At 40.8% G+C, this 24,495-nt stretch overlaps 1 protein-coding gene and 1 long non-coding RNA gene across 3 annotated transcripts in view; one reads left to right on the forward strand and one right to left on the reverse strand.

The window, feature by feature from the left end:
• The window catches only part of LOC124148638 (transmembrane protein 47-like), a 111,380-nt gene extending 88,974 nt beyond the window's left edge, over nucleotides 1–22,406 (reverse strand). Inside the window, exon 1 of one of the 2 annotated variants that reach the window (XM_046519839.2) lies at nucleotides 21,722–22,406. In XM_046519839.2, the coding sequence (XP_046375795.1) occupies nucleotides 21,722–21,793 (72 nt within the window). In that variant the 5' untranslated portion in view covers nucleotides 21,794–22,406. The remainder of the gene's footprint in view (nucleotides 1–21,721) is intronic. The other variant, XM_046519837.2, reaches the window with a different exon arrangement.
• LOC124148639 overlaps nucleotides 1–24,495 on the forward strand; it is a 69,332-nt gene that overhangs the window by 23,839 nt on the left and 20,998 nt on the right. The gene's annotated exons all lie outside the window — the stretch shown is intronic.

Consider the following 24,495-nt stretch of genomic DNA (forward strand, 5'->3'; position numbering starts at 1 on the left):
ATATCAAAACACAAGCCTCAGAAACACAATCAAGCTAACATAGCGAGCAAACTGTTTATATAGCTATTATAGCGAGCCAGCCAATTATTTCTCCAGGGGACTAAGTCAAACAGGGCAGTATAGCACCTGTTTTGAACTTGGCATAGAGTCAGGTTTGTTGTTAATGCGCGTGTATACCATTTGACCGCATGTTTGCCTCGATACACCATGAGACTTCATGATCTGTTATCCCCTTCAAAGAAGACAAGCTGCAATTAGGAAAGAGCCTGTGTGCGTGTTCCATTGGAATATTACTGTAATGAGGTCTTACTTTAAGGAGGCTCATGTAACAGGTAATAGGACTCTACACGTAATTTCAAGCTGGTAACGAGCAATCGCTTCACGCATTGATCGAGGTCTGGTGGAATTGCCTCCGTCTGATTGAATGTTAAAGGTCAGAAAAGGTGTCTTCAACAGAACACATGTGATCAGCTTGATGCATCGCGCAAACACCATCACGAAGTTTAGCGACTTGGAATTAGAAAACGTATTCAAGATAGTCAACCGGTAAACCTAGATTCAGGCAGAACACTTGTCCTTCATCTCGCTAAATTGTCCTGTTGTTGCATAAATAGATGATACGACATACAGAGCTGTTACCGGCAGTGAACTGCGACTATTCCCACGTGAATTGGGTGAGTGAGTTAGTTTTTAACATTATTCCAGTTATATCGCGGCGTGTCGGCTTAATGTGGGAGGAAAGCCCGAAGTGGCACAGGTCTCAGACGTTTATCACTTCGGTGAAACCCACGAGCACGGGTATGGTGCTGACAAACCTAGAAACATACTCGGGGCGATTCGAACCCACAATCATGGGTTTTTGGCGTGCCCAAGGGACGCAACTCTGCACAGGTAATCGCGGCGCCTCACATGACTGGGCCACTCGTGCCCCCATTCCCACGTGAAGACATGATGAATTACCTCTCTGGTAGGTGGCGCTTAAGACCGCATACAGTATGCAATTTGACTATGGCGTTGGTAACATACACCATAGTCAGACCAAATTAGGAATTGAAAACTCAAACGCTCATTTATACAGAAATAACATTTATCAACAGTAACCATACGTTACTTTCAATAATATTCTTCGCAAAAGACAAATCATTACTGTTACTTATTTCTCAATGAAGCTTTTTTAAGCACGTATCAAGATTGATGACATAATCGTTTATGTTACAATTGGTAAGGATAAGATATATAGATGAACAACCTCTTTGTCACAATTAGGAGCGACGTTTCAGTGTCGGTTGAAGAAGTTGTTCATCCATATATCTTTTCCTTACTTAGTACTCCCACTTCTAAATGCCTCTCAAAGAAGTTACATAACACTCTCTTGTCAATGGAGCGTTTTAAGCGTGTCAACATGGATGAAATTGTTGCATAAAACAAATTATTGGTGATATGAAGATGCGTGGGTTATTCTGGAGTGTAATGCGTAAACACTCTATCACAGGCAACTAATTATACAGCTTAATGACGTCGCGGCTATCCTTAAATAGAAACACATGGATAACTGGTCCTTGCTGTCAAGAGTGGAGATCATGAACAGCATACTTGTCGTTCCGGCCAGGGTGTATCCTGCCACTACTGATGGCAATCACTTTGAAGGATTTGCTTCTCATGTTATACTAAGTGTATTTATAAATATATTATTCTAATATGTTTAATCGGTACATTAACAGCTTAGAACCACTAAGTACAATCTATATTCCTTGTTCCTTTGATTCTAGCTTTATGCCTAGTTCAGATAAAGGAGTTTAATTTTAGGTGAAATGGGGTAGAATGAACTAGAAATATGGGAGACCAGTGAGACTGCCTCATCTCTTTCATATTTAGATCTATGCGTAAAGATTCAGAGTGACAAGGCATTCACCAGAAGACTGTATGACAAGAGGGATGACTTTATCTGCCAAAAGTCAATTTTCCCTTCATGTCGCGCAATATTTCAGAAGCACCAGCCATTGGCGTTTACATTTTACAACCTTTGAGATACAATCGAACAAGCTCTTTCTACCAAGATTTCAAAAGGCGTCATACGACTCTTGCTCAGAAGTTGTTTGATCAAGGTTACAGCTTAGAACCACAAAGTACTATCTATATTCCTTGTTTCTTTGATTCCAGAAGCATCGTTTAGGCATATTTCAGATGAAGTAGTTTAATGTTCACTCGTCAAAGTCGTCAACGGACTCTTAAGATAGCTTCATCAAGTGAACATTAAGCTTGTTTTTTTTGTGAATGGAGAGTATGCCTCATCTTCACATTGTCCACCACCTTTTAAAAGTAATCTAGGACCAACGTTTCATTAAAGTTTATGTACACTTCCGGGTAAACAAAGTATACACTTAAAAAATAGATCTGACAAACAATATTACACAGTCGCAAAAACAAACTTGCAAACTTACGGTTCAAAACACAACTATGATGCCCGTATGATATATATCACCATCGAAACAACCATTTCTATTTTGTTTCATTTATGCAACCATCAAACATGGGTGTATTTGTTTTTGCCCGACAGTTAATGTTCAAAACATAACGTCCTACTTAATTGCTCGTTATACCCGTGCTCGTGGGTTTCACCGAAGTGGTAAACGTCTGCGACCTGCATCACCTGAGGCTTTCCTCCCACATTAAACCAACACGCCGTGATATAACTGGAATATTATTTAAAGTGGCGTTAAACCCAACTCACTCAATCAATCAATCAATCAATTGCTCGTAAGGAAGCTTTGAGGCAATTAATTCCCTATTCCCAGTGTATGTTATGTTGATAATCTGACTTGCCTTTGCGTGTGTTTGTGACGGGTTCCACCGGTGAGGCTATTGTCATGACTATTTGATACTGATTCATGGTCACATGATAGGGATAGAGTCGGAATCATGGCATTGATTTCTTATGATTAATGAAAGGGTTTTGTCGCTGTGACGTTCATTGCGTTTAATTTCTAAAATTTTATATAACATCACTTTTCACATTCTGTCAACTCGAACCCCATTTTAGACGGATGTTACAAAAGATGTGATGGCCACGTGGTCCTGTGCACAGGTCACAAATCTGGTGAGGCTCTAAATCAGCAACATCGGTCGCGGAGAGTAGTTGGATGGGTGACCGCGTTTCGGCAGTTTGGCTCCTGCGAGTTTCTAGGGCTTCGGTCCCGCCCCGCACTGAAGCACATGTGGTGTCTCCTTAGGCAAGTGACTTTGTTCGACATGTGCCTCTGTGCACCCAGCAATGAATGGGTACCCGATAGAAAGAGATGCATTATTATCTTTATCATTATTATCTTTATCAATATTATTATCATAAAATGTACATTTGCCCTCCTACACTCAGGCGAACGGAAACTTTTATGTCAACTTGACTAGACTAAATTATTCCTCGAAGTAAGGGCCCAAGTCGTTCATGTGAAATTCTATATATATTAAAAATTAACCAATGTTGGTAAAAGAGCAAAACAAAACAATACAATGTATTCATCCTTGTATTGTGCTGTGCCAAAAGTTCAAATGATTGTTTATGTACTATTGCTGCTAGTGAAGATGGCAGAGGGAATAACAACCACTCCTCACTTTGGAGAGTCTGTACTGCTTCTCCTGCACAGATGTGGAGTGGTCCCAGAACTTCCTTCGAGAACCTCCTTCAAGAACCTCCTTCGAGAACCTCCTTCAATGCTTGTAATAAAACCCACATTGGGAGTGAGACGTGTATTGATTCCCTAATCAAACGAATCACCGAGAATTCATGGAATTCGTCACAGTCGATGTTTTCTGTACAGCCGAAGGTGTGCAGTATTTTTTGAAGCGACTTATACGCCCCGCGGTAGGATAATGCATGGCGGTACGCAAAGGAGCGCGTTCAGCCGACCACAATGTAGTGTTGGATAATACATCACTATATTGTCCCAGCTGTCGAGCAGGAGACAGAATGGTATGGAGACATAAGAAATAATGCGACAAGAGACTGTATATTATCAGGAATATTGGTTCAGATGAAGCAGACATTTACCCTTCTGAACATAAAGATAAGAACTGCAAAAGTATATTGAAACTGACGGTGTCGAGTATTTTAGCGAGAAGCATAAATCATGTAATCTTTGAAGGGAAAATCAGTTTTCTATGAAGATCAAGGAGCTGTTTGGTGCAAACATTCAACAATTTATTGGAATTAAATGTAAGGTACATATTTATTTCGTAGTTAGAGACAATATATCAAGAATGATGCAAAGAAGCTCCCTTGGAAGATGCATATTGTCCTCTCACAACTGCAATATCTTACAAATGAACACAGTGTGGTGCTCTGTCTAGACCGAACGTCAGGATTTAATTCTGAGGTCGGGACTCGGTGTCATGATTAATCAATAATGCATGCCAGTGAATGCTATCAATATAATCCACACCTTGTCACAGTGGTAAGCTTGGGACACAGCGTATATGTGTGTGGAGATATGTCACTTGACGAGACGATCTGCTGATGCCAGCATATTCTTACATAACAAATGATAGTTCAATAGAAGCTATCACGCGAGTTTGTATTGGGATGGTTAATATCCCGTATTAGGAATAAACATTGTATTTATCAAGCCTTGGCGAGCTAAGTACATTGTGTTTATTCCTAATACAGGATATTTACCATACCAAAACACACTAGCGTGATAACCACTTCATCACATAATGCAATTCTTGAATACCTACGTCAAAAACACCTTTTTTTCATCTCTCACAAACGTTACCTAAACATTGCAAGTATTCCTACAATGTGCGCATGGATATATATACTGAACCGCAAAAGAAACGTCACCAGGTTTCTGGTGCGCCCAAGGGACTCAACTCTGCACAGCGAATAAGACAACTGGGTCACCAGTGCTCCCATATGTATTTGAAGTTGCCTAATGCGATCTGTAAAACTTTGGCATTTTGGCATACATGTACAGTAAACTACGGTTATAACGAACACGCTTATAACGAACTGACGGATATAACGAACTTACTTTTTTGGTCCCGACTATTTGCTGTAGTTATGCTGTATATATGCTTATAACGAACTACGGATATAACGAACTAATATTAGTAGTCCCTTTGAGTTCGTTATAACCGTACTTTACTGTATCATTATTTTCACGTTATTTGTTCTTACTTCAAACATTAAAAATACTTCACCCATAAGTCTCTAAAGGTAGGTTAATACTCTACCGATACGTACATTTTCGCGATTTTCAAAGTGACGCCATGTTGGTATTGTCGATGTCAGTGTCAATGAGCCTATAAATGGACAACAGATGGTTGTCTTTTTGTCGGGATGATATTTCACATACTTTAGTTTTCTTTCTTCAAATTACGTGTGATATTAAACTCAGCTTACTAAACAAAAGTATTACAAAGCGTCTTTCGGGGGCACGGGTGGCCCAGTCGTCTAAGGCGCCGCGATTCCCTGTGCAGAGTTGCGTCCCTTGGGCACGCCAGAAACGTATGATTTTGGGTTCGAATCCCGGGTCGCCCCGATTATGTTTCTAGGTTTGTCACACATTAAGCTGACACGCCGTGATATAACTGGAATAATGTTAAATGCGGCGTTAAACCCAACTCCCCCTTACCTACAAAGTGTCTTTCCCTCGTTAACAAATGCTATCAACCCCATCATGAAAAGCTCAAAGCCATTTGTCCACCTTGGGCAGATAAACCGTTATGCCTTGTAGTTACTAAGTGTAGCAGGGAGTTAGAACTACCAAAACAGTCTGAGGCATATTGGAAATGGAAGCGACAAAACAATAATTATTTGTTTTCAATAATCATAAGAAATATCTGCTAAAAGCAGAGTCAGTTGTAGGATTCTGACTATATCTTCAGCATATGGTTCTGAATCACCGTCATAACGTGATGACACCAGGTGTTCGCGGAAAGGTGCGCGTATCCTGCACCACTGATGGCATCCGCCAACAACACACGCAAGGGCAAGTCAATTGTTCACCTATAAAACACGGGAACGTATTGTAAAAGTCAAAATAGGGAATTTCATCGGACTAATGATGAAGAGGACAGAGACGAAAACACTCTCAAAACAGTGGTACTTTGAAAACATGACGACAAAAATAAAAACAACACAAAGAAAAAAAACTAGAACATGAAGAATGTTTTTAACATCGGTACCCCTCTCATCCCCGTATAACATCCTGCAGTTACCTTAATCCAAGGCACACTCTGATCACATAACCATGGTACTTAAAAAGAAGACGATTACCGTTTACAGCATAACCAGGTCTGAGAAATTGCAATTTGGCAAATTATAAACGACAGCCGAGAGGAAAAATCGTCATGAAGGTTAAAACTACCTTCAGCTTCTTTCCGGTAATATAATTGAAAGCGCACTTTACACCTATATAACCACTTTAGACTCCTAACCTTCTCCGTCTACTTAGTGAGAATATCATGAGAAAGTTATGTTACGTCTTTTTAATAAGTGACGTACGAAAGACTCACGAGAGACTCAATTACGATTTGCCTTTAGATAAAAAGCCAACGTAATATATTGCACATGATATATTTCATACATGAGATGTTCATAACACCTCAGTAGAGGTACACAGAACCCTTAACAAAGCAATAAATAATCAACGGGTGCAAGTATGTCAAATTGGTTTTCTTCATTGCGAAAATGCATTATCATAAAAGTCAGTTAGCACTTAACCTTAATTGGTCATTGAGTTAGAATTTACGAGAGATCATTCCGTTCGGATATTCATCTTTTCAATCAAACTATGTTCTGTTACTTCACTAGGCATAGGGACACTACATCTTCCATGCTTAATTTATCAGTTAAAGAACGCCCCCAAGGTCTAGTGGGAGAGCGGAAGGTCCGGGGTTCGATCCCCGGTCGCGTAATACCACAAGACGTTTAAAGATGGTACTTGTTGCTACCCTTCCTCGCGCTCGGCACTATGGGAATAAAAACAAGGACAGGTCGGCTCGGAGTCAGTATACTATGTCTGAGTGGGGTATTCATGTTCAACTGCGGTATCTCAGTTGGCTAGCACTGTGTAATCGGCATTAGCCCGGACTAGTACGAGCAGCCACGCACGCACGCACGCACACACGTGCATGCAACTCGCTATATTAGTGCAATAATCTTGGAGGCGACGTTAAACCCCATTTCAACTCACCTCGAATGCGCTCACACTGTTGACTAACTAGCTGATAAACACGATCATTAAGTAAAGCTTCAATTATTTCAATATTTAATTTAAAGCTTCAAAACTAGAATCATCACATTTTATATTACAATTATTAAAATACTGTCAGATCAATCATATGGACAGAAAACCATACTGACATTGCATGAAGAAATGTGATGTATGTAAGTGCAAGAATCTTGGACTCGACGTTAAACCTCATTTCACCTCACCTATTTCTTCAGTTACATGAGTAACGAGACGGGTTCTCGACCTAAGACCACGAAGACGACATGTTATTTCAAAGACCCACCGAATAAATTATGCTTTTCTGTCCACACCTCACATGCTATCGGAATAGAGGCAATCCCCTGTGGCATGAGGATGAGCCGAAGCCGTTCGGATGGCAGGTGCGTGCGAAAACCCATCAACTCTGTGGTGAGATGGTGATCGATTGACACTGCTGAACACACACTAGTGAAAAGAAGGGTAATGTAGACCGAAACAGATAAATACATATATCACCTTCCACCGAGAAGCTAATCCCTCCACAAATTGGACGACAAGAAGCGAAATAGAAAAAACCTTACACTTTTTATTGTGTATCGAGACAGGATATTATTTCAGCCACAACTACAAAACCAGATATATTCTTATTTAAAAATATGAACTTAATTACTTTTTTAGAAAAAAACCGTCTTGCAACAATGTATGCAAGACGTGGCAGAAAGTATCTTTTTTTTCGACAGTCTGGAGCATAGTTATATTTTTCAAGACAATATATTTGTATCGAGAAAATTCCGACCCCCTTTGCAATAAATGTACATCAATGGTGCACAATACTCATGATTTTTTCGACTGCAATAAAAAACGATTATAAAGCATGCATGATGAATCCAAGCGTTTGATCTTGATAACGCATCTTATATCTTTATCTGCTTGGTAGCCTAGTGGTTAAAGCGTTCACTCGTCACGCCGAAGACCCGGGTTCGATTCCCGACATGGGTACAATGTGTGAAGCCCATTTCTGGTGTCCCCCGCCGTGATATTGCTGGAATATTGCTAAAAGCGGCGTAAACCATACTCACTCACTCACTTTATCTACTTAAGATACTTTTCAGAAACTCAATGCGATATCTTCGAAAGCTCGTACATGCACAGTGCCATAGCAGTATCACGTTACACTTGTTTTCTTTCTGGAATCGGGGTTTTCTGTACGCCTGTAGCGACCACAAATGGGATACGACCAGAACTGGGATAAACAGTCCACAATTTCGTAAAAAAAAACATTTACTGCGGGAATGCTTTCGGTTAGCTCTAAAACGCATGGCGATATATATGCGGAATATGATTTAGTTTATATTTTTGGGCGGATCCATACTGAATATGATCTTTTGTATATTTCCATTCCAAATAAATAACCCACATTAAATTCTTCACTATAAATTGGAAACATCTTCAGTTATTATTATTATTTAGTTAGTTTCTACTTGACTTGACAAATCGCTACATACGCCGGTCCCATGTATCTAATATTCCGGGCATCTGCCAACTTGTCTCCGTCGAGAAATGCAACAGATGCCATTTTGAAGAATAGCACAGGCACATGCGAAGGGATCAATACTGCAATAATTGGAGGTTTTGGATGGACGAAACATCTCCAATTGAACTCCTTTCTTTTAACAGGGGCTTTAGAGAACCTCTGTAGGTATTGATTTCAATAACAGTGCATTTCAGATGAAGACATTATTGATTTTCTACTTAATAATTCCTCTAAATGGTTTTATGCTCATACACTTCTTCAATACTTAAGCTGTTAAAATTCTAAAATGCACACATGTGACCCCATAACATTTGGGTAGAATTTGAACATCTATAGTTTAGTCCTCAATCTCAATGTCGGTCGTATTTCGATCTCTTACCCGAGTGTGAGTATGTTTGTTAATGCATTAAAGACGTATTGATTATAGGCCTATTTAAGTGATGCGGATGGAGGAAACATAGGGAAATAGCATTCACTTAACAGTCATTTCCATGAAACATTTTGTAAGCATCCCAAATTTCATGGCGTTTATCTGAATTCAGCGTTTAACTAAAAAATATTTTAAATGTCAAGTATTGTTTTGTCCACACGCTGCTGTGAGGAAATATATTTACTATTATGTCCCCTTTTCTCGACAAAAAACTTGAAAATACATCCAAGTTGCATTTGGAGCAGACCTTGAAAGTCAAATGTGGCGGTCGGGTAGCCTAGTGGTTAAAGCGTTCACTCGTCACGCCGAAGACCCGGGCTCGATTCCAAATATGGGTACAATGTGTGAAGCCCATTTCTGGTGTCCCCCGCCGTGATATTGCTGGCGTAAAAACACACTCACTCATTAAAGGTCAAATACCACTTACGGCATAAATAATAATGTATGTCTCCAATCTCTATTTTCGACTCTCCAATCGCATATCCAACACATATCCGGTGGCATTTCACTGTGAAGACATGTAGGTTCAGCCAAGATTGCAAGAGTGATTGCCTCCACCACGGTACATATGATCACTGGTTAGCTTGTTACCAATGCATACATCAGTGCAGAAAAATAGAACGATATTTGATCGCAACATCAAAGAAACATATCACACATTCATCCTCACTTGTCTAGGGTATTATATCTACATTTCGTAAAGATAACTACCCTGGGCCCATCAGCCATCACATCAGAGACAGTATGTTCAACGGTACTGATGAGGGAGAGAGAAGGATGTTCTGGTGCGCGGGGCCTAGTGGTTAACGCGTTCACTCGTCACGCCGAAGGCCCGGGTTCGATTTCCTACATGGGTACAATGTACGGAACCCATTTCTGGTGTCGTGATATTGCTGGAATATTGCTAAAAGCGGCATAAAGCAATACTCACTCATTCTGGTGGCGAATGGGTCTATCCTATTTAGGATTGGTTGTTTTGGTTTGTTGTTTTACGCCGCACTCTGCAATATTCCAGCTCTCTGACGGCGGTTTGTAAATATCGAGTCTGGACCAGACAATCCAGTGATTGACATCATGAGCATCGATCCACGCTATTGGGATACGATGACATGCATCAACCTGACCACCCGATCCCGTTAGTCGCCTCCAACGAGGCGCCTTTTACGGCAAGCCTTGGTTGCTGTAGACCTGTTCTACCCCGGATCTTCACGGACCTCCTATTTAGGACAACAGATTGGAGAGATAATCCATTGGTCACAGCACAGGTGTGCGTCAGAACTGATGTCACTACCAGCTTCAGGTGAAATATTTACAATTGGGTTTTAGCCGTTAGTGCAAGGACAAGGTTTCAGTGAATCACACCATGTTGTAACTGTTACACCTCGACAAGCTATGTTTCATTAATCAATAGCGATAGCGTAGATTTGGTTCATTCAGAGATGAAATACACACACAAATGTTTTATGTCAGTGACGGGTGCTACCGGTGGAGCTTGTCGTGCTTACCCTTTTGGTGTGATTTTCAGTGATCCATTAATATTTTCAACACTATTTAGCCTTTTACGCCAATTGAAATCTGTTTCGGCAGATAATCGAGGCTGATTATTCTCTGGCGTTGACGTTGAATATATATGAGCGTCTGAGTGCGCACGTGCTTGTTGATAGTGGGATGCATTAAGTAAAAACATCAATGGAATCTAAATCACCATCATACGCCATACTGAAAATCATGTCAAGTCGATCTGTCGCAGAATTACATATTCTTCTCCCTTCGCCTATCAATCAACTGTTCATCGATTTTTCAAGGGGTGCAGGAAAAGCAAATTCGATCAAGTCAAGCACAAAGCTTGAGTAAGCGAAATGTCACATAAAACTATTTCCATTTCTCACAATTTCTGGCTAACCTCGAGCTCAAAACAAGTAGGTGGTCATACTTGACACGAGAACATCAGGCATAACTATCGTAGTTGTGTCATGTCACAAATGAAGACGTCAGTCGCGTTTATGTTTATGAAATGATTACAAACAACAGGACAGGACAAACATGCATGCTATTATTTATGTGAACAGTTCAGGAAGCTTTTTTTCTAACAAAAACATATGCCCTGTAACTACGTAAAATAATAGCTTGTTGTTGTTTTTTTTATGAAAAGGGTGTCTTTCAGTACACACCCTTGCCACAAAACCATCACACACAAATTGTCTGTCCTCAAAACAAATCCTTTTTCTGGCATGCTTGACGTTTCACGACGATGTGGTGTCATGGTGGTACGTTTACAGGTTTACTTCGTGAACGTCTAGATGGTTTCTGAATGTCGATTCCACTTTGTTTACTATCCTGACAGTGATACGAGCATGGATAGCAATTAATGTTTTGACGATGTACTGAGTTTAGGTGTCCACATGAAAACTTGACGTTGTAATTAAGTTGGTTGGTTGGCTGGTTTGTTGTTTAACGCCGCACTCAGCAATATTCCAGCTATATCATGGCGGTCTGTAAATAATCGAGTCAGGAGAAGACAATCCAGTGATTGACATCATGAGCGTCGATTCACGCAATTGGGATCGATGACATGCATCAACCAAGTCAGCGAGCCTGACCACCCGATCCCGTTAGTCGCCCCTTACGACAAGCACAGTCGCCTTTTACGACAAGCATGGGTTGCTGAAGACCTATTCTAGCCCGGATGTTCAGGGGTCCGTTAAGTTCTTTATAGAATGAGAAGTGGACCGAAGCTTCAAATAGTAAATTATAACTCATTGCAAACTGCTATTTAGCGAGTCAAGATCGAAACACACATTTTGTACCTGCTAATGGAGATTATTATTATTTACTGATTAAAATAAAACATGCAGAAAAGAGGGTGATCCTGGCACAGTTAGGCTCATCATCAGCTCGGGGCCCTTCCCCCCTCTACACGCATACCAGACAGCGAATGGTACTTCTCCCAGGAAGCGCTGCCTAGTCAAACCCACCCAGAACTTTTCGGAGAATGTGAAGACTCCCCAACACTGCAGCCTTCTGCATTACCCAGATTGTCAGATGGGCTGTATTCCTGGTAGCAAACCCGGGTACTCTCCGAACGTCAGTCAACAGATTGGGAGTAACCCAACCTAAGGCATATTAACTGCTAGGTTAAAACTTTATTAAAATGTTTAATCTTTCAGTCAGTACATGTGTTTCATTAAAAAAAAATATAGCTGAATGAATACTACCGCGTTTTTTCAGGGAATACCTGGTGAACGTTTTTTCACCTTTTCCAAATTGCTTGTGTGGCATACAAATGAAAAAGACTATAAGACTGAAATTGCATTTTTTAAATAATTGCAATATGTTTATGACACAACAATCACATGTTAGTAAGTATATATTACAAATAAATAAAACAATGCCAGTTGCCGAGCAGAAATAACACTTTACAAAAAAACACATATTCCTTCAGTACTTTGTTTGTTTGTTGTTTAACGCCGCACTCAGCAATATTCCAGCTATATGACGGCGGTCTGTAAATAATCGAGTCTGGACCAGACAATCCAGTGATTGATATCATGAGAATCGATCCACGCAATTGGGATATGATGGCATACATCAACCAAGTCAGCGAGTCTTGACCACCCGATCCCGTTAGTCACCTCATTCATTTACGGCACGAATGGGTTGCTGAAGACCTATTCTACCCCGGATCTTCACGGGTCTTCAGAAGTTTGCGATTGCCAATAAAGTTGTCAAGCATGTTCTATCTCCTTCACCCCGACACAGCTTCCAGATACGTAATTAGGACAAGAAAGATGGGGATCGCCTTCATTGCACCCCATCACCATTCCCATTGACTGGTAAACACGCTGTAAAGTGCCTTCCATCTCGTTCTAATGGAGATATTATGAATAATCTATCAACCTCAAAAGGCCACTTTAAACAAGACTGCGGTGATTAACACAAAATAATTCTAACCTAAATAGATTTATTTCAAAAAGTAAATATTTATGCCAAGCCATTACTGAATACCTGACAACAATTTGCTTTCACCCTTTCACAGCCTTGAAGTGGAAGGAAACAATGTGGATAGTTTGTACCAGACTGAGTGTTCGAAGCCGATATACTTCTGATGCATTCGGGATTACTTCATTTTAAATCGACGATATTTATGCATACATAAACATAACTTTTGAGACTTTTTAATAGTCCGAAGAAACCGTAAGGGAATACAGGAATACATCTTAACGCGAAACGCACATGTCTCCACACAGCAGCTATATATTCTTGGGAAAGTAATGGATATGTCTACTATCTGATGGCGTGTTCTCCGTTATTGCATGGATACACAGTTTCATCACAGATGCCGAGAGTATCGTATGCATTCATCTTAGAATCAAGAACACGAATGTGCTATTTTGCTAAACTGTATACAATAGGAACACCCGAAGGTGTCCGCGTTGCGCCGACCCGTGAAGATCTGGGGAGGAGCAGGTCTTCAGCAACCCATGCTTGCCGTAAAAGGCGACTGTGCTTGTCTAAGAGGCGACTAATGGGATCGGGTGGTCAGGCTCGCTGACTTGGTTGATGCATGTCATCGATCCCAATTACTTGGATCGATGCTCATGATATTAATCAATGGATTGTCCGGTTCAGTCTCGATTATTTACAGACCGCCGTCATGTAGCTGGAATATTGCTGAGTGCGGCGTTTAACAACCAACCAACCAACCGCGTTGATCCCATATGTAGAAATTGGTTCAACTTGGTACTTTATTGCGCCCTACACATTGAGCAAATTCAAATATAGAAGGTTTTGTTTGACCCCTCTTCGACTAGTAATTCAGCTGTATCACGTATTGCCATTTCAATATGAGAAGAAAGCCAACATAAATGCAGGTTGTGGAAGTTCAACAAACCAAGGATCATATTCAGAACGTAGTTAGGGTAGCGGATCCTGGCAGCTAAGGGACGTAACTCACACTTGGGCCCTAAGAGCCTCACTTTCCTACATGTATCTCTTCTAGGACAAATGAAAGAGAAATTTAAAATCACAAAAGATATTTCCTTCACACGAGTATCATTTTCAAAAACTGTTGGGCAAAAGAAAGCTACATGTTCATCCATGTTTCATGGTGGCGATGGCAACTGTACTTGATATGGGTATCATAGTTAGACCTTAAGTGTGCAGTGTTTAAAGACTAGTAACGTTGAGAAAACGTTTGTATTTTTTGTGTCAAAACCAATTTTTAAGTGCATACATATTTTCTTGTACGTACCTAAACAATTTAATATGGCTACCTAATGCACTGTATAAATATATGCATAAACAAGGTTAGAACACAATTACACTTAGTCAAGTATCAAGAAATGCACAGAGGGTGTCTTCATAGCCGTATTTGACAATGATCCCCCTAATCCGGCCACACCTGATGCTGTGTAATGTCAGCCATTATATCCACAAGATCAATAATGTGATTCCGCACTGAACAAACCAGGAGGTGAAGCAGCAAGAATAGAAAAGGGGATAATTACGACGTGATGAAGCCATTTACCATCTGCAGACAAACTTGAAGGTCACATACTACAATAGACATGTGCACCGTGGTCATCAACAACGTCTGATACAGGCACGACAAGGATATGCTATGTGTGTAGTCACTGAGTAGAAGATAATGGATGATAAGTTATTTTAAAAATAATTATATTTTTCAGTCTGGATGTGTCTAAGGGGAAGACTGAGGGAAATATAATTCGTATTTAAGTGCAATTTGCTGAATATATGCTTTGTTGGGATAGGTGAGGGAGTATTGTTTTACGCCGCTTTCAACAATATTCCAGGAGCATCACACACGACATGGGATGCACATGTCGTACATATAAGCATGCGGAATGGAACTCCTGCCTTTGACGTGACGAGAGAAAGTGTAAGCCCCTTGGCTTCCCCGTCACGCCCTGGGTGTCTCAACGAAATGATTGTGGCATAGGTGCAACACATAGCAATACAGGAATTGTGAATTCTATTACAAAATTTAACATACTTGCTTAACCATTGTTAATTCGGGCGGTCGGGTAGCTTAGTGGTTAAAGCGTTCGCTCGTCACGCCTAAGACCCGGGTTCGATTCCCGACATGGGTACAATGTGTGAAGCCCATTTCTGGTGTCCCCCGCCGTGATATTGCTGGAATATTGCTAAAAGCGGCGTAAAACCATATTCACTCACTCACTCACTCCTTGTTTATTCATCAAAGGTTGACCGAGGGACGTGTATTCCTATTATTCGTGTTGTGGTGGCTATGCAGATGTGTCCCTGCAGTTTTATAATACACGGTCAGTACACGGAATCTCGTCGCCAACTATTTTAGGATAAATATCGAGATGTCGGGGATTCGTAATCAGTACGTGGTGCGTGTGCGTGTGCGTGTGCGTGTGCGTGTGCGTTATAATTAATTTCAAGCTGTTTGAGGAAAGCTGCATCAGTTTCAGTGGTTCTCAAGTGGCGTTAACCTGTCTGTCCTCCTTAATCCAATATGTTAAATCAAGATGAAAAGTTCATTATTTAAGGATATAAGAAATTCACATGGAGCGTGGATAGAAATAACCAGTTATATGCCAGCGAAACATGAGACTGCACGATTTCATATCACCATACACTTAAGGTTAGGAGAATGGTTGATCACTCATTGATCTCAAGTGGTATTTGAATTGCTGTGAATATCAACTGGAAATATAGGACAACGAGACTTGATTTAAGTCACAATAAATCTTTCATTGCACAAGTTCAGTGGAATTATATGTTATACAGTGGATACATGTGGATATATTTATGAAACTATATGTATGAAGGTATTTGTACGAAAGTATATGTGAAAATGTATGAATGTATATGTACGAAAGTATATGCATGAAAGTATATGTAAGAAAGTATAAGTATGAATGTATATTCATGAACGTATTTGTACGAAAGTATATGCATGAAAATATATGGGGAAAAGTATGTATGAAAGTATATTGGAAAATGTATGAAAGTGTATGTATGAAAGTAAATGCATGAAAGTATATGAGAAAATGTATGAAAGTGTAACTATAATGAAAGTATATGTATGATGGTATATGGGGAAATTATGAAAGTGTATGTATGAAAGTATATGCATGAAAGTATATGAGAAAATGTATAAAAGTGTATGTATGAAAGTATATGCATGGAAGTATATGAGAAAATGTATGAAAGTGTATAATGAAAGTATATGTATGAAGGTGTATGGGGAAATTATGAAAGCGTATGTATGGAAGTGAATGCATAAACGTATATGGGAAAATGTATGTATGAAAGTATATGGGAAAATGTATGAAAGTGCATGCATGAAAGTATATAGAAAATGTATGAAAGTGTATGTATGAAAGTATATGCTTAAAAGTATATGGGAAAATGTATGAAAGTAATGTACGAAATTATATGCATTAAAGTATATGGGAAAATGTATGAAAGTATATGCATGAAAGAATTGAATAATTAATGGAAGTATATGAAAGAAAATATATGGATGAAAGTATATGGAAAACCGTATGGGCGTATATGTACGAAAGTATAGGGATGAAATTATATTGATGGAAACACCAAGAGTAAAGAAAACAGTGGATCCTTACACCAAAAACACATGTGGCCATATGCGCGAATATATACACTGAAGTACAGGGATTGATGCGAAAACTCCCAGCCTGCCTAGATAAACAAGCAGCTATAGAGGTGCCAGAGCTGTCGAAAGTAGTGTGGGGAAGACAGCAATGGCCATCAGACGGACACGTCTTAACGCATATACTTTATAAACAACAGGTGGTGCTCACGATAGTACTATCTGTTCATGAGATACGATGTCATATGTGGAGGGTACCTGGTACAATATATACATGCATTCGTGGACTACAAATGCCTCCCTACTTACGGATGAGGTTTGTATGGACGCCATGTTGACGCTAACCGAAGATAGAAGCCTTCAAATTTAGAATAGTTTGTTCAAATGCACGTAGATTCCAAAGTTGCCAAAGTTTCGATAGAGCCACAGACATGTAATATGCGTCTTTAACCATCGGAGCATCTCGACATCGTTGGTGGCATATAGACATGTAATATGCGTCTTTAACCACCGGAGCATCGCGACATAGTTGGTTTCTTATAGACATGTATTATGCGTCTTTAACCACCGGAGCATCTCGACATAGTTGGTTTCTTATAGACATGTATTATGCGTCTTTAACCACCGGAGCATCTGGACATAGTTGGTTTCATATAGACATGTAATATGAATCTTGAATTACCGGTATGAGTCGAGATAACTGAATCAATAATTATGAATTAAAATATTCCTTATGACATACATGTTCCTGACATCGAGATATTTTACATTTAGTAAACAACGGTTATAACGAACTCAAAGGGACCACTAATTTTAGTTCGAAATAACAGTAGTTCGTTGTAGGCATATATACAGCATCTATACAACAAATGGTCGGGACTAAAAAATACGTTCGTTATATCGGTCAGTTCGTTATAAGCGTTTTCGTTATAAACGTTCTTTACTGTATGTATAAAAATGATAAATCTACATGTGCATCGTATTTATGTCCAAATATGTTTAAACCACACATCTATTTCTTTGACTATTATTTTAACACCCGAGTGAGTCCTTCGCTAATTAATCCATCCCAATTCATTGTACATTGACGCATAAGGAAAGCACAACCAAGCGAAGACTGCAAGCCATGGTGAACCAGACCCACTTCCTAATGTGTAGACACGTCTTCATTCTGGTAAGCCAACGACCGCTTATCCATACCAAACGAGAACCATGGCACAAAATCCACAGTCAAACATTCTTTACCTGGTGAAGTATATAGCATACAGTATATTCCTTAGTGGACAGGAGATCCAGGACGAAATACAAGCATGAATAAAAGGGTCATTGTGAAGCGTGTGGGACGACCAACACTTTGGACACATTCACGACCACAGCCACGGAGACTACCTTGTTTCCAGATGAATACCAGATGTTTCACCAGGTGGCCTGTAGCTAACATGGACATCTTTCCACAACTTGACCTTTTGACCTGTCAGATTGACCAATACGTGCAATACAATACCCAGGTACTATTTCAATTTAATATGTTTTTAAGATAAAAACGGTCCAAAATGGCTATGGTTCAATTATGAATGTTCAAGGAATCGGTAATTGTCACGTGAGATATGTTTAATTGATGAGCGAAAACATTTCAGGGCAATGAACAGTTTAATAGTGTAATTTATATTCTCGGTATTTCATGTAAAAGGGCAGGTAGTTCGTCACATAATGATTGCATAACTTTGTCGTATCGACTGTCCGTAAAGATGTATCTAAATATATATTTTAATAGACACAAACAACTACATTTAAAGTGAAAAGGAGCCCCAGTGAGATTCCGAACCTGTAGAAAATCGAGACTCGGTTCATTGAGGGCTATATCATTACAGTAAGGGTTTGGCGGAAAGGGAAATAAAATCTTTCAGGGACTGTGTGACTAAGATGTTTCTAGAAGGTTCCTTATTTTCCTGGGGGGGGGGGGGGGGGGGGGGTTGTTCAGCAAGGTGGGAAATACAAATACATAATTTATTATAGCGGTTCTCATCGGAAGTATAACAGTCTGGTGAATCACTACGACAGAATTCGGACCAGTACTTAAATAGGAGACTGGTGATGTCGGGCAACAATGGGTGTTTATTTAATCGAGTTTTCCTCCCCAATTCTTGGGGAATTTAATTTCATTTTACTGTTTAACTCATTTAATCTATTGTAGAGACACATTGCGCTGTACCCACTCCACGATAACATCTGGCATGTCCATCAATTCCCTCTCAGTTGTGTCCCTTCAACATTGTCACGTGTATGTATCCAACTATAACTGGCTTCATTTGTGCGTGTGCGCGCGCGCGCGTGTGTGTGTGCGTGCGTGCGTGCGTGCGTGCGTGTGTGTGTGAGATAGATGTTCTCCATCCTGTTATTCATCTGATGGAGGGAAGGATCAAGATGAGGTGAGGTGACATGGGGTTTAACGTAGCGTCCAAGAGTATTTCACTTATATAGCGACACACGTGCGGGTGTTTGCCTGACTCGACCGGACTGATGCCGATTTATAGTGCTAGCCCACTGAGATACTATGCTGCAGTGATGCTGCATCAAAGATGGATCTTGCGGGGCAGAAACATATTGGCTAGGGGGCACTGTGAATGTTATGCTATTTATGTCATACAATGAAATATTGAAGAATCTGCGAAAATCTGGAAATAGCTGGAATATTGCTGAGTGCGTCTTTAAACAACAAACAAACAAAGCGTTACTGAAATTAGAAATACGTTGTAGACTCTTTTTCACTATCATTACACAAAAGAAAGCGCAGCCAGGCATTTGTAACACAACGACAGTTTCTAGTAGAACTATTGCTTGACAATTTGCACAACGGTATGTAAGGTATAAAAACACAACTTCGCTTCCAATTACCCTTCCCATCATTTTTTTGGACAGACTGAACGTATTTATAGAGACTATTCTTTAAAATATTGTGCATGCAAATTCATACATTGCCCTCTCATACCCTAAACACATAAAAAGGAAAACTACAGGCCCACGTGTTACTACATGTTACTAGAACTAATACGGTAGTCGTTCTTGACATGCACGTGGATCGCATCACACAACATCAACGACTGTAGTGAGGAGCAGGGGGTAGGGCACACACAAGAAGTGGCACGTTGGTGAGGTATGCCACCGGCAAAACCATTCGCACGCATGGCATGTATGACTATAAAATACCTCATCAGAGTAAGTCGCTGTTCCAGGAATATTACAAGTGTTCTCGTGTTCACGGGCGACATTCCGTTAGTCAGAATGCAAATTGTCTCGTGGAAGGTACGTGTGATTAATCACTTAGTCAAAGATACGAAGATTATATAATAAGGTAACACACATTATGCGACAGGGCCTTACTAAAAATGATACTACTATTCCGGATAGATTTGTTAGATGCTCATCTTTGTAACCGTGAATGATGATGTTGGTCGACTGATAACTACTTCATTGACGCTAGAGGATGCGTAAGTGTAGAATGAGAGTTAGGGTTCACTTCTAAATCAAATATTCAACACGAGAAGCCCATTTGAGGTTAAAAGTGTTCCAATCGTATTGGTTCAAGGTAAAGTACTCCGACACAAGCTCCTGGTTAAACATGTTTTATATGCATGTGTCATCACATGTTATGTGTGTAAGTGTGTGAATGCGTCAGTGTGTTCTCGTTACTGTTGTCCTGTGCCTGTGCCTGTGCCTGTGCACTTGTGTGTGGGTATGGTGGAACACACGTTCACGAGGACGATGTGAGTGAGTGAGTTTGGTTTTACGCCTCTTTTAGCAACATTCCAGCAATATCACGACGGGGGACACCAGAAATGGGCTTCACACTTTGTACCCATGTCGGGAATCGAACCCGGGTCTTCAGCGTGAAGAGCGAACGCTTTAACCACTAGGCTACCCGACCGCCCGGATAAGATATATAAGGCATGCGTCTTGGGCTTTGTAATATGCAATACATTTCATGATTTGTAAGTGTTAGTTCTCATCTGATGAGTGAAACATAAAATACAAGGTGTATTCGATTGTTCAAGAAAGATTCTTACGAATATCACTGGACGAGGCACATTTCTTTAAGTCATGCACGACACATTGAATACATTGAAGATTGTAAATATCATAAAATAGTTGTGTCACGACGTTTACAAAAACTGTTCCGACTTATCTCTTAAAAACAGTCATAACGAAATGATTAAATGTGCGGCTGTCAACCCCTGTGCGTGTGGGTATTACATGGAGCAGACATATGGATCGAGAATCAAACGGCTGATGCATGGTCTGCACACATCAACTCTTAGCGAGCTTGATCATAACCTATTCGTTCTTCTGAGGGCAGAATTCTAGATGCAGGAGATATTGATAAAAGACCCCATGAAATATTGACGATAACAATCGCTCAGTTTTACCAGTTGGCAAATCGATTCTGCTAAATTTAAATGTAGGAACTATTCACCTCCTGAACGGGTTAAGTGAGACAGGACGCAAAACGAGCACAAACAATAGTCACAACCCCTTGAGCGAAATACAAGCAGGTGCTACCAACATACTTGGCAACATTACACCGTAGCCTCCCAACTCATAGATATATCACAGAGCAAGGGCCGTTCAAGTGCATGTACTAATTTGATTACTGCACTTGTAGCTCGTACAAACTCAAACATTACCCCCAGTAGAAGCTAAAATAGGCATTTGACATTGAAGAATCTAACAGGTAAAGACCGAAACCCAAGCCTTGTTCTGGCGGAGTCGGATATCCTGGAACACATGTAGATCGCTTTCTAGGTCAACCAAACCATATCATCCAAGTCGCTGTGTTTGCGACTTCAGTCACATTCTAGCGGTTAATATTTCACATCCATGAGCCCATATATCTCAGAAAAGATGACGTTCAACTAGGGAGAGAAAAAAAGTAAGATCCTTACCTTTAACGGGCGAACGATCACCACCGTCTCGATCGCTACTGTCGGCGCCATTTCTGTTTCTTCCGTTGGCATAGTTCCGAAGTTAGTTAGTTTCCAGGTGCGAACTTGGAACACACCGCTGTGAAGCCAGAACGGGATGCAGGGATGATGCGGCGCTCGCTGCACTCGCTGAGGAGCCGAGAAAATAGAGATGCTTTGGGTTTCCCCACGGCTTAGCTCTGTTCGCTATTTTTACCGTGCTATTGTACGGATTCAAATACACAGACGCTGGATAACTGACCACCGCTTAAACTGAGCGGCCCGATATGACCGTAAGCCAGCGATCTGCAGCTCAATGGACCCGGAACGTTGTCGTCTGCTCGGAGCGTTTTGGCGGGAAGGAATGTTTTGGTTCATCGGTGACAAAAGCAGATGTCCCAAGACCTCACTCTTTTTAGTAACACAAGATGCGAGGTGATTCCCTTGGAGGCGCTTGCTTGTGACAAGTATGTCTTCGAGTCGACAGAATATGTCGGTGCGGAGAAAGACCTTACTGTCAATGCGTGTGACAGAAATTAATTAAGTGTGTCAGGGCGAGCGCTGACAGAGATGTGATACCAATAGCACGCAGATTGGGACTTTGGCAATGAACCTTACCAAACCAAGCCTTGGGAAGAACTGAGAATCGATAATTGAGTGTCGCGCTCGTAGTCGACTATCTCGAGTGGTACACGCACGTTACGTTCAAGCATATGTGGTACAATGTGTATATATTTTCCGTGCATTCAACATAAGCAGTCGCAATCAAGGACTTGGACCAGTCTTTGCCGCCTTCGCCAACTCCACTCAATCACGGGATTAACTAGTCTGCATGTTTTGAACAACAGCACCGTCTCTCTGTTGGTGTCAGCATGCCGCCTGTCATAGAGCCTGTTGAATGACGGTAGTGCGAGAATTCCATATGACTCTAGGGAAATAAAGAGTTATTGCTGTACAACTTACATTATGCAATAAGGTACGAGTGGAACACTATCCATAATAAGTGTGATTTGTATTCACCATCGGGTGTGATCTCATATATCTGTGATCATAGGGTTCCGCGTGGATCTCAGACTATTGATTCCCGTGTTTCTTTTCGACTGTTTACTTACTTTGAATATGAATTATCATTTCATTTTGCATAGTTTTTAGCGGGTCAAGATGAAGTGGCACACATTAATATCAATGACTCGTTGAATGGATGTGTTGCAGAATATATTCTTTGGCGAGTGATTAAATGTTGTTTTACGCCGCACTCCAGCTGTATCAAAGCTGACTTACTCATGTTTGATAGCATTAACACGTCGTCGGGGTGGGGGACAAACAATCAGCCAGGTCACGCATTGTCTGTTTGTTTGTCGTTGTATTATATCCCCACACTGAGCAATATTCCAGCTATATGATGGCGATCTGTAAAAAAATAATCGAGTCTGGACCAGACAATCCAGTGATTGACATCACAAGCATCGATCCGGTGGGATACGATGACATGCATCAACCAAGTCAGCGAGCCAGACCAACCGAAACCGTTCGTCGTCTCTTACGACAAGCAAAGTCGTTTTTTACGACAATGGTGGGCTTTCCTGAAGACCAATTCTACGGGGATTCACACATTCTTACAACCGGATCTTAAGTTTAATCAGCTCTTTCTGTAAACATGGGGTACTGGGGGCCTTTTCTGACCAGAATCCGGATTTTCTTAAGGGGTGCGAAAACAAAAGACCTTCGACCCCACTAATTATTCACGGAATTAAGATAGATACATTATAATTGTGTTTTTCGTGTAAACACCATGCAAATAAGAGACATATCTTTTTAGCATAATGTATTTATTTGAAGAAAGCACCATGATCTCACGATGTATAGTGTTTCATTTACTTGTGACAATTGCTGTAATGCTTCATTGCTATAAGGTTGGTAAGAGTATTCCAGTTATATCACGGCGTGTCAGCTTAATGTGGGAGGAAAGCCCGAAGTGGTGCAGGTCTCAGACGTTTACCACGTTGGTGGAACCAACGGGCACGATTATTGCGCTGACAAACCTAGAAACATAATCGGGGCGAACCGGGATTCGAACCCACAATCATAGGTTCTTGGCGTGCCAAAGGAACGCAACTCTGAAAAGCGAATTGCAGCGCCTTAGACGACTTATGTGAGGACAGCTTCGATTTCTCCCCAAGAGGGGATACAAAACTCTCTAATCCCCAGGATCAAGCTATTTGCCTCGACCCCAGACGCGCACCTGCTCCCCGTCACGCACGGGGCGACCACACGACGCCCAACGGCTTCCCATCCTTACCTTTTTCATGCTGATTTCAAATTCATTTCTGCGTTTTGTACGACGTTCCAGAAAGAAGCCTTCGAGACTTGAGGAATCCTGAAATCTCTCAGTTTCGAGGCAGAAATAATGAGGTGAGGTCAAATGGGGTTTAACGTCGCGTTCAAGATGAGTGCACTTATGTAGAGACGTGAATGCACGTGTGTGTGGCTGCTTGTACTGGTACGGACTAATGCCGGTTCACAGTGCTAGCCCCCTGAGATAGCCCACAGTATACTGGCACCGAGCCGACCAGTCATTGTTTTATCCCCTAAATGCCGAGCACAAGGCAGGGTAACAACAATTATCTTCATTTAGCTTCTTTTCGTATGATGTGCACAAGATCGAACCAACGCCCACCGAGGACGCTCCAACCACTTAACACGGAGGCGCTCGGCTGAAATAGGGATAAGTATTATCTGAAACTATATTAAGCCCT

This window comes from Haliotis rufescens, unplaced genomic scaffold (genome assembly GCF_023055435.1).
Source record: "Haliotis rufescens isolate VD_foot unplaced genomic scaffold, xgHalRufe1.0.p SCAF_13, whole genome shotgun sequence".
NCBI classification, from domain to species: domain Eukaryota; kingdom Metazoa; phylum Mollusca; class Gastropoda; order Lepetellida; family Haliotidae; genus Haliotis; species Haliotis rufescens.